This window comes from Apaloderma vittatum, unplaced genomic scaffold, assembly GCF_000703405.1.
Source record: "Apaloderma vittatum isolate BGI_N311 unplaced genomic scaffold, ASM70340v1 scaffold19982, whole genome shotgun sequence".
NCBI lineage: Eukaryota > Metazoa > Chordata > Aves > Trogoniformes > Trogonidae > Apaloderma > Apaloderma vittatum.
Window position 1 is genome coordinate 43,824 of NW_009704473.1, and position 12,146 is coordinate 55,969.

Sequence of the window (12,146 nt, forward strand, 5' to 3'; positions counted from 1 at the left end):
CGATTTTTTTTCCTACTCCCAATTGTTACAGTAACCTTCAGTAACAGGCATAGCACAGGTAGAAAGTTGCTCCTTGTCTCAAGTTAGGCAAGAACACTTACATTTACTTCAAGGACGGTGTATCTGTTTATGGTAGTTTTCTGGAAGATTCAGGTTACAACTTGGTTTTGCCAAAAAGAAGATTAAAAATGCATTCTAATTTATATTGCTTCTTAAAAATGAAACTTGTGCGATTCATTTTATTACTATATAATAAAGTTATTTTTCCTTCTCATCAACAGGATACAAAATATAAATTTAAACATGGGGATTATAAGCCAGCTATCATTCATTCACCTCCTCTGGGCTGCTATGGTCTTTTGTCAATACGAAGACTATGATTTTGAGGACGAATATGATGAGGAGCCAGATCATCAGCGTCCATACTATTTTAATCCAAATACACAAGTTCAAGCTCCTCACTTGCCTTTTCCAGTTGAGTGCAGCAGAGAATGCTTTTGTCCACCAGCTTTTCCATTATCAATGTACTGTGATCACCGTAAGCTTAAGACAATCCCAAATATCCCTAGTCATGTCCAACAACTTTATCTGCAAAACAACAATATTGAAGCTGTGCCTGCAGGACCATTCACTAACGTTACCTTCTTAAGAGAAATTAACCTCAGCCACAACAAAATTAAGTTTCATATGATTGATCAAGGTGTTTTTGCCAAACTTTCAAATTTAGTGCAACTTCATTTACAACATAATGAATTGGAAGAATTTCCATTCCCACTCCCCAGCTCTCTTGAAAGACTTCTCCTTGGTTTCAACAAGATTTCTCAGTTACCTGGAAACGCACTGCAAGGATTACCTAACATAACTATGCTTGACCTTTGCAATAATTTTCTTGACGACTCAGTACTCAAAGAAAAACCCTTTTCTAACATGAAAAATTTAATGCAGCTCAACTTATGCAACAACAAACTAGAGACTATGCCTCCTGATCTACCATCATCACTTATGCATCTCTCTCTTGAAAATAACTCAATTTCTTATATTCCAGAAAACTATTTCAGCAGACTTCCCCAAATCATTGCTCTAAGAATGTCTCACAATAACCTGCAGAACATTCCACGCAACACCTTTAATCTACCCAATCTTCTAGAACTTAATCTTGGACATAATAAATTGAAACAAGTATTCTATATTCCAAGAAGTCTACAGCATTTGTATATTGAAGACAATGACATTGAAAGTATGTTGATGGTTGCAATTCTTTAAAAGTAAAAAACTTGGTGGATTTTGGCATTGGTTGAGGCGGGGGGAGGGTGGGCGGTGAAATCAGCATATTTTCCTTACCATTCATAATTAAGAAATTTTAGCCTACATCAAAAAACTATCAGAAGTCTCTAGTTTGTTGTGTCCTTGGTTTCAAGGACCTGCCACCTTATAGCATCTCACTTAGGTCATATATAAACCAAGTATAGAATCCAGCAGTCATCCAAACATGCATGTTGTTCAAGAGGTACTCTGATGTCCTTCTTTGCAGAGAGGTGAGCTTGAGCCTTGAATTAACCAGTTAGCATGGCACTGACTCAGAGTTCCCATACGCTGTATTTCTCAGGAGCAAACACAGCTATGTGGCTTTTGATCAGTTGACAGCACAGGAAGAATACCATCCCATCATCCTCAAGATGCAGTATGAACACCTCCTCCATCAGTTGAGGCCAAACCAGTGAAATTATAAAGGATTTTATTTATGCACCTTATCTCTAATCTGCAATTTTCTGTAAAAGTCAATACCAGTTTTTCATATAATGAAACAAAACCTCTTTGAAAATTGCTTCTGATAAGGCAATTGATAAAACATACAGAGAAAAGGAATTACAACAACATTCTGTTCACATGAAACAGTAATTACAAGTTGTAGTGATAGTCTTTTTTGCTTTACCCCACAATCTTACACTTGCAAACACCAGAACTGTTACCACTGTCATTTACAAAACTAATTTAAAACATATGGAAGAATTAAACTAATACTGTGCACTGCAAAAATTTTCAGTTTTCAACTTCAGAAAAGTAAGTTTCACTTCTGCAATAGGTCTTAAACAAGTATTTTCTGAATTTTAATTAATATTTTTCTCTTTCTTACAGTTCTAAATGTTACTTTGATGTGTCCATCTATTGAACCGATGAACATCAACCAGTTAACCTACATACGGGTGGACCAAAATAAGCTTACGAGTCCAATAAGCACATACGCATTCTTTTGCTTCCCTCACATTCGAACCATTTATTATGGTGAACAAAATATTAACGTCAGCAAGTCAACCCAGCTAAGAACACCAGTGTTTCGAAGATTTTTAACACCAGAAGAATATGATGAAGATGACAATCATGAAACACATGATCATGAAACTGAGGAAGAACATGAGGCAGAACACAACTACTTTCATCCCTACTTTCAGTGAAGTAATCATTGTTAGTGAGGATACATGGAAGCTTCTTATTGCAGCGTATTTGTATGCATTTTAGAACAGTTGGATAGTTTAGGATATTAAAGATACATCTATAAAGTGGAAAACGGATTTTAGTGTAGGTAGATATTCTATTATTGATATAGTAAAAAACATAATACAAGGAGCAAAGAGTGCTCACCTCGGCATAAGACAGCAGTCTGATATATAACCTGGGGTGATGATGGACTCATCCTTGAGTTGGCAGCCTAAGCAGAAGAAAATTGACCTGAAAAAGCTTCTATGTTCTAAAGTGATCCAACTTACAAAATGACTATAATACAAATCAGCATCACGGTCAACAGAAAGAAGTGGATAAGGCCAAAAAAAAAAAAATCCATCCAGCTACACATCCTCCTGACAGTGGCAGAACACAAAGGCACTACAGAAAAGGAGGGTAAGACCACAAAAATACTTCCACAAGGTTCCTCCATATCTTTCAGAAATTCAGACATTGCTTCTTCCAGTTTGTAATTTAACAGAAGCGGCGGGAGAGAATCAGAACTTTGAGTTTCCAACCTTCCTCACGCTATGTTTGCAGTGTTCTGACATGACATATAATATTTACTTCTCAGCTTGTAACTCAACTTGTGCAACACTTTCAAAGGGGATTTTAGCTGGTTTGTAATATAGGCAATAAATTATCTTGAGATACAGGGAAAAAGATACACGTTAATACAACCAAACCATTTGTATTTACCTTTTAAATCTGCTTTAGTCCATATTATTTTAGAAAGCACCTAAAAATGTAATATTTTTTATTAGAATTGTTCATCAAGTAGAATAGATACCAACAGTAGCATTCCACATATTTTTAAATATTAGACTCTTCCTCTCCATAACTAATACCAATTATCTGTATTCTGCTTCAAAGTAGAATAAAAATTGCTTTAAGCAATCTAAAGAAAAGCACTATATGTTATTTGAGCTATGCAAAGTTTTTTATTAAGTATTCTGCCTAGAAATGAAGCAAAACAACTATGGGGTAAGATGCTATTACAGGGTATTTTAGTGCTTTTGTTTTACTTAAATTCTTTATCTTTCATCACTTTTTTTCCTGATAAATCTCTCTCATCAGAGAGGAAAAATCACCACTTTCCACAAGAAAAACAAATGAATGCATGAAATCGAGCCATACCATGCTACCAATTTTACATTATATTTTAACTGCCTTAAAACTAAAAAGTCTATATAAAAGTGTGAACAAGTTGGTATTAGAATTTCCAAAAAGTTTCAGACAGGCTACTTTTTCTTCCTTACAGTTTCACTTTTTTTTTTTTAAGCCTATCTCAGTATATTTTGTTAACAAAATGGAAGTACTTGATACCTTTTTTAATGGAAAACAATTCCTCATAAGACCATGAATATAGCCTTTAAGAACGTATACAGTCTTGTCTTTAAGAACGTATACAGTCTTGTCTTTAAGAACGTATACAGTCTTGTCTTTAAGAACGTATACAGTCTTGTCTTTAAGAACGTATACAGTCTTGTCTTTAAGAACGTATACAGTCTTGTCTTTAAGAACGTATACAGTCTTGTCTTTAAGAACGTATACAGTCTTGTCTTTAAGAACGTATACAGTCTTGTCTTTAAGAACGTATACAGTCTTGTCTTTAAGAACGTATACAGTCTTGTCTTTAAGAACGTATACAGTCTTGTCTTTAAGAACGTATACAGTCTTGTCTTTAAGAACGTATACAGTCTTGTCTTTAAGAACGTATACAGTCTTGTCTTTAAGAACGTATACAGTCTTGTCTTTAAGAACGTATACAGTCTAGTCTTTAAGAACGTATACAGTCTTTAAGAACGTATACAGTCTTTAAGAACGTATACAGTCTTTAAGAACGTATACAGTCTTTAAGAAAGTATACAGTCTTTAAGAACGTATACAGTCTTTAAGAACAACTAGTTGTAAAAATCTGCGGATACAAAATTTATTATACCATTGCTAATTTGTGGGTCTGAAGCCAACTAACTTAAATCTATTCTTTCTCCCCTTTACCTTTCTCTTACCCACTTTCTAAAAAGATATACTATTGATTGCAAAGCATTTTATGGTCACCCAACAAATTTAGACTTCTGTAGAATTTATCTTCCTCTTTTAAAAAAAAAAAAAAAAAAGCTTCTTGACATTTATTAGCCTCAAGCACCTCTAGCTTCATGAAGGAGGAATATATGTACATATTATTTAAATACTCTTATATAAAAACCTAATGTATATTATACACACAAATACACATATAACTTGACAGATATACTAATATGTAGAATATTAATCATAGGGAGCCTTTATAATTTTTCATCTATTCCAGATTTTTAGTATAAGTCAACAGTGCAAAAGATGCAAATCTAAATACGGGCTTTTTTTGAAAGGCTTGTTCAGCTTTTTTTGAAAGGCTTGTTCAGCTTTTTTAAAGAATACTATTCAAATATAGTATAGTATATCACAAGTTGTTCCTTAAAATCATGTTTGAAGCTTAGCTTTAAACTGAAATTCAAGATATTGACTTTGTAACTTCTAGTTATACACAGTTCTTAAAGTTAATAAAGTCAAACTGATAATGTTAGAACTGTCCTAGCATAGAATCATAGAACGGCCTAGGTTGGAAGGGACCTTAGAGATCATTTAAACCAACCTCCCTGTCATGGGCAGGGACGCCACATCTCGACTAGACCAGGCAACACATGGGGACTGAGTGGGAATCGAACCCACGACCCCACTGTTGTCACTGTTGGTAGCACCGCGCTCAACCCACTGAGCTAACCAGCCCCCATTGAACTCATTCAGACGGTCCAAACAGAACCGTCATAACTCGCTTTTCATTTAATATTATTATAACTCATCTGTGGCAAATACAACTCTATTCTTGTTTAAAGATTTTATGGTGGCCAGGGGACTAAAGACTTGCTAGCCTTATGTGTGCATTAGGTAAATAGGAACTTGTAGTGAAGTATAGAATGAATGGATACCGAGAGAAGTACGATTTGCTCTGGTAAGACTAGGCATGGCTTCTGCAAAAGCTGTGAGTTTCTACCTTGCAAAACTCTGGGGGGTCTTTGAAGAAATCGTGAAGGATGGGAGAAAAAGGGAAATCCTGGTTCAAAGAGCCTACAAAAATTTCTGAAAGGTTTTCAGCGAAATTAAGCTGCCACCAAGGTGACAGCACGAACAAAATCTTGGTCTGAGAAGTGAGACAGCAATAAAGACCACTGCATGTCAACAATGAACAACTGCAAAAGGACCTCAATATGCTAAAGCAGCCAACAAAGCTCAACATGGTTAAACGAAAAGTGATACCCATGGAAAACATGATACTAACTTCACATAGAAACTAACAAAGCATGAGCTCACCAGTTCAGAAAAGAGATGGCTGGGGGGGTTAGAGTAGATAACCACAATATAATGGTTTGTTACAGCCAAAAAAAATTGACATATTTCAAGAGCACTGTGATGTGAATCAAGGTACGGTAAATTGAGGTTAGCAGGAAACTCATTTCAGAAATGTACTCCTAAGCCTAATGAAAACACTACCAGGAACATGAGAAACACAGCAACCAAGAGAAATGAAATCTCAGTTCTATGTTCAGCTTTGAACAAACTAGCTGTGTAAACAAGGATTAAACCTTCTTTATGTAAATAAACAAGGATAGAATCTTCTGTTTATAAATAACAGCATTATCCAGAGCACACAATTAGCAAAGTTGTATCAGCATACTGTACACATTTTGATATCCATGTAAACTTACAGGGGAAAAGCCTCACAGATTTCTAGAAAACATTCAGTTATGACTAAAATTTAACCAACAAAATTAAAGCTCGCAAAACAACAAAGCTGACAAACATTTTTCACAAATCTGTACCCACAAGAAATAAAAATCAAAATAAAGAAAGATTAAGTCAATTGTCTACATTTCTTCCTTTGGCCTCAAAACAGTGGGAATACATTTTGCCTTCTATATTTAGTTGCTGATAGCATTTAATACTTTTAAGGCTTACTTTTTTGACATATTTTCTTCGGTATTCTGATAATAAAAGTTCCATGGATTAGGAAAGAAACTTCTTTATAGAAAACAGATTGTATACATTAAGTTTTCTGACTTCTTTTAACATATTCACATTCCACTGTTACAATACAAATCAATTTCCTTCGTTATCAACTTGATCATTGCAAGCAATAAACATAGGAATTTCCTATCTGAAAACACACTAAAGGAGAATATACTGGTTTTCAAAACAAAAATCTATACAACGAAAGATTTTGCAATCATCTAATACTACTGCAAGAGTAAGAACTTATCAGCCATAAACTAAATCGTGTATACACTACTGGAATTTAGGGAACTCCATAAATTTACATATGTATCATATGATATATTAAAAATCTAGACTTTGGACAAATAATTAATTGAAAAGGAAAATAAATACTGTAACCTCATGATTAATTGCATAAATTCATCACCTACAGATAAAAATAAATCAACCTTCCCTTGTTATGAAGTACAACACAGGGGAAAAAATAGATAAATACAAAGATTAGCCATAAACAAACAAAGTAATAAACTAAATGCTATAAATAACATAAGGAACAGGTGATAGGAAAATAGCAGTAAAATACAACAGGCCAATGAGTCTTGGAGCCCTGACTCTAGTGTCCCTGTAGACATAGTAATTAATATGATTATATTGTTATGAAGAAGTAAGGAATGAATTTTAAGAAATTTTAATAAATTGAAGTACGTTGTCCTTTGATTCAGGATATAATAGATGATACATACACGTAGCTCCAGAAGACATATGTTTAACAGAGAGGACTGGGTGAAGAGCAGACGGTACTATTACTCTGGTTGCCATCTGTATTTGTTAGCCATAGCCTTATTTCTGTTTAGTATTGTGCATGATTTTTAAAATGGGCTTTATTCACTTATAACACAATAACTGATACAAGGAGTCTGTTTCCTTTCCAGAAATGCAGAGAATAAAGGTAATGTCTTCAGCTTAAAAAAACCATCTGATTATAAATCAGAAACATATGGAAGGATCTTCATACAATCACTAGGTCATTTCTCAACTGCCTTAATTTTGCAGCTGGGGGCCCTGACAGTGATCTAAACTTAATCTAATTCACTCAGTCTTGGAAATAGTTGCAACTTCTCATGAAAATACACATACCTATTTCACATCTGATACTTCTTTTAGCATTCTAAAAGATTCAGAATAACGAAAAAGTTTTTTTGTGAGACATGATGATGACCATGAATTTTATTTTTAATACTACCTCTACACCCTTGTCCATCCCTCAAGGATGCTGAATTGGAATATCCTTTGCTTAATACTACACAACTCCTCTCTAACATCACATTCAATCCAACATTTCTGCATTGCTAAAGAAAAAACCATGACACTGCTTCCTCCTTTTTGGGGACACTGGCTTTTGTAAAACACATTATAAAACACTTAATCACCTTTTATACAGAAGATATGCTTAGGAATGCTCTATGTGTTAAATTCACATAGAGGAAAAAAAAAAATCACATAAAATTCAGCATTGTGTCTAGGTTCATAAATACCCAAAAGTCTTGAAAAGCTTTCCTAACTTTTCTCCATATTGTTCTATTACGGACATATTTCATCCCAAGAGAAGACACTGACTTTTGAACATTCTGTATAAGTGATTCCAATGTTCATCAGTCGTAAGCAAGCCAAGCAATAATCCACGTTTTCTTCCAAGAACACTTAAAAACAATAAAATCCAGAAATTGCAGAATTTGCCAGTACTGTTCTTCAGAAACTATGATATGAGATGAAAGCCAAGGTCTTCAAGCAGCTGCAAAAGTACACTTGCTTTGCCTAAATATAGAACCTGAGTATTTTTTTTTTTTTTAAAAATCTCTTTGGTTTATTTCATAAGGAATATATTGATAGCAATGTTACAGCATTCTCCTTAGTGCTGCCTCATAGCCCTATTAACACATGCACCTCAGAGGTAAAGCCCTCCCCCCCTTGATTTTTTTTCCTTCCCTCTTCTGCCCACTCTTCACACAAATCCTTAAATAAGCAGTGCCAGTCCCTGCTTCCACATCATTCCTACATACACCCTGAAGAAGTCATTTCCAACCAACCTTACAGAGATGAAAGGCTACCACCCTCTGGTACTCTGACTCTTTTCAGGTCTATCAGCTCTTCAGTGCCTTGCAGGGGCTTACCAGGAACAAGACATTAGTACCTCACACCAAGAATTATCAACAACCAGCCCTCAATTCCACTGTAGAACACATTACAGCATTTCAAAGCAATTATAAAAGTAGTACAGAAAAGCTCTGTTTTATCACTTTCCTACTAAGCTACTAAGGATTAAGTTAAAAGTGCTCAAAAACCAACATGATAATTAACATGCTAGAACGTATGAGAACTAATTTTTGCTGAAACCCACAGAAAACACAGTCAGCATCATTTTCTCTGCCAACAAACAAAGGCTAAGAACAGCTCATGGCAGCTTTTGTAATGTGCACCTGCATGATTAGTTCTGAAGGAAAGCTCAGGGGGGTTTTCTGATCTACCTTTAGAAGCATTAGGTGAAATGCGAGAACAGAATTGAACTAGTCATACAAAAGCTCTGAGCAGCACTGAATAGTTAGGCCACTTCAGTTACAAGATAAACAGACTGAGCTGGACATCAGCCAGTTCAAACAATTCACAAAAAACCCATCTGTCTGTCTGCAAAATAAAATTTTTCCTCAGTTCCTCTAAGATATTTTCAGCTTGATTTTTTTATTGTTTTACCTGCTCTTAACATATAAGCAAGTACTAAATACTAAATTCCTTTTCAGATGCTGAAGAAGATTTAATCAACAACATGCACAGTTTGGACTGTTACCTTAATTTTTTGTCTTACTCTCCCACACCTTTCCTACCTCTGCCATCCATACCCATCCAACTTCTCTCCTTTTTCCTCCTGGAAAGCCTTTTATGTTTTATGGTCTAACCTGACAGAAAGCAACATCAAGGAACAAATTTTACACCTCCTATGTATACAACCCTTTTCCCCTAAAGTTAAGTTTTTCTGAAAGCAGACTCCAGAGAGCAAGTGTCCTTTGTTAGGCTGACTTGGATTTCACTGTACTAAAAGTAGAGAATTCTTTATTAACCTCTTCAGCTACATTTTACACCCTTTCAAAACTGGAGGGAAATTACTACTATTCAAATTTAAGTCAAGATGCTCTTTCAATGCCTAATATTTCAGTTTAAAGTATTTTGTGGGGAATCAGTCAGTAAAAAGAGAGATAACACAGGTTTAAAAAAAAAAAGCACTCCTGACAAATCAGAAAGCAAACCATAAACACATTATCAAGGCCCCCTTCAAAAACTGGAGCTCAACCAGCTAACAGAACTTGTTTAGGTTTTCAGAAAAGAAGCCACCCTCTAAGTGCATAGATCCTTGTTACCAGCATCTAAGCAATAGATACCCATACTTCTGAGCACTAACAATGCAGAGAAAGCATTCTCAGATTCCCTATTGCCAATGCATATAAACCACATTTCTCATTTCAGATGATTTGGATTTGTGCTTAGTTCAAGTCATTCTGAGAAAGAATAAAGGAGTACTGTTGCTGAAAGAAGCAATATTATCCCTTCCTCATTTGCAGCCACTCGCACCCTCCTCTTGTGCTGATACAAGCATTATATGAGCACATTCAGATAAAAATCTGTTTTATCTGAAAATATTGGTAACTTTTCTTCTTCCTAGCACAAGGGATGACAAGCAAACAAAATACAGGACAGAACTACTACTTTATTCAGCTCTGATGGTTTAAAGTGACAGTACACTGCAAGGTAAACCTTGATAACGTTACGTCAAAGTAATTACTTAACATATCACACCCAAAATGCATTGGTATATAGGTGTTCAGGAGATCCTTCTAAGTGCTTGGATAACAGTGAGTACACTTATTACACAATGTTTCTGTGGTAAGCACAGCACTGAAATCTCGTGACCCTAAAGAATACAGACTTTTGACAATGTTTTCTGCAGAAGCTCTTAGTAAAGTCTTCTAACATTACAGAATTATTCTTGCAACATTATAGAGCCACTCTTATGAGAAAAAGAACATACCATATTCATTATTTTATATCATCTTTTCAGCTTCAAAACTTAATACTTTTCCCAGAGAATATTTGTCCTTTGATGACATTCAAGTATTGGAAAAACTGGGACGCCCCAGAGTGAGATGAAATCGCAACCTGGATGTTTGGCAGGGCAGTGGCAGCTGGCAAGAGGTAAGTACAAAGCCAAGATGCCACCACTACTTCCGAAAAATGTGTGAAACCATGAGGGACAGGAAGATGCTAAGGACACTGCAATTTTTTTGGTCCCTTCCTCAGCCAATCCACCCCCTTCTATCACACACAGTACTTCCCACTGAAATTTCCTATGCACTACAGCAGAAAACATCATACCAGCCCAGCCACTTCAAAACTTTTGTTCTTATTGTTCCCTCAGAATAGCAACCCATGTGATTCCTAGTCCAATTTCCATTCTTATTTAGCTTTTTTACTTCACATTTCTGTTACATACTTACACCAAAATAATTATCCTGGAGCAAGCTCCAAGTCCTAACTCTGACATTGTTTAATCTGCATTTGAGCTAACTAAACACATTTTTATGAAATCCTAATGAATTCAAAAAGTGTTAACTAATTGTAAATGAGAAAAAAGTGGCTGTAGCCACTCTCCAATTTGCTACAGACAGCTGGTTTCTAAACAAGGCAGAGCTTCCAAGAACACTTAACCAACTACGCCCACTGTTTATCCCCAACACTGCTCTAGCTCACACCACTATCTAGAAAAAAGCAAGTATGAAAAGAATGAAATGTAAATCTGAGTATCTTCCTAATGGATTTTATTGCTACATGTTTTTTAAAGACTCAAAAAAGCTGCTTTGTAAACTTTCAAGTTGGTCATCTGGCTCCCATTTGTACTGGCTGCCAAAAATACGTAATAAGGAAAAGGATGGGGGAGGAAGAAACGCACTAGAATTCCAGAACACTGCTGCTTGTAGTTCAGATGAATTTTCTACACCTGGACAGTTTTTCCTAAGTGGTCTATAGGACTCACACAGAAGTTTACTCAAAACAAGAATTTATTGTGAAAACTATTTTTCAATGAATCATCTAACCAGTCAATGAAGCATTTAGACATGAATTGTCTGAACACACACAACTCTAAAGTGTACTTTGTATTTCCAGAATTCTTAACACTGTAAAGTTTCCATTTTATGCTTAGGTGAAACTAAACACATACAATACATAATGAAACATTTTATTACTCATAAAATGTGACTAATATGGTATATGTATGCTTTGGCTCTACCTCTGTCTCAGAAAGCAGCTGCTTTGTCTCTGAGAGACTAAATCATTAAACAAAATGGGTAACACATGCTTTGCTATAGACCTCTAGTTTGCACAGTTAGTCTCTGAGTTGCAGAAAAAGCCCTTGCAATTATAAAGCATAAATTGCTACAAAGCAGAAGGTTACCCTTTTAACAAGTAATATCAAGAAGTAGGATGAGCTACGCAGACTTCACATTTACAAACACTTTTCAAAGCACAACCCCCCTGCTCCAGGATATTACCTCTTACCCTAGGGAAAG

General features: G+C 35.4%; 1 protein-coding gene across 1 annotated transcript; it reads left to right on the forward strand.

The window, feature by feature from the left end:
* Positions 1–303: 303 nt before the first annotated feature.
* On the forward strand, positions 304–2,453 carry OMD (osteomodulin). Its single transcript, XM_009865062.1, has 2 exons — positions 304–1,237; positions 2,137–2,453. Exons 1-2 carry the CDS (start codon positions 304–306, stop codon positions 2,451–2,453), a joined length of 1,251 nt encoding a protein of 416 aa, XP_009863364.1.
* Positions 2,454–12,146: the final 9,693 nt, after the last annotated feature.

Excerpts from the sequence above, each read along its gene's own strand:
- OMD (XM_009865062.1), top strand. The coding sequence starts at position 304 with ATGGGGATTATAAGCCAGCTATCATTCATTCACCTCCTCTGGGCTGCT. Across the intron at positions 1,238-2,136 it reads TGAAGACAATGACATTGAAA|TTCTAAATGTTACTTTGATG; the intron begins GTATGTTGATGG and ends TCTTTCTTACAG.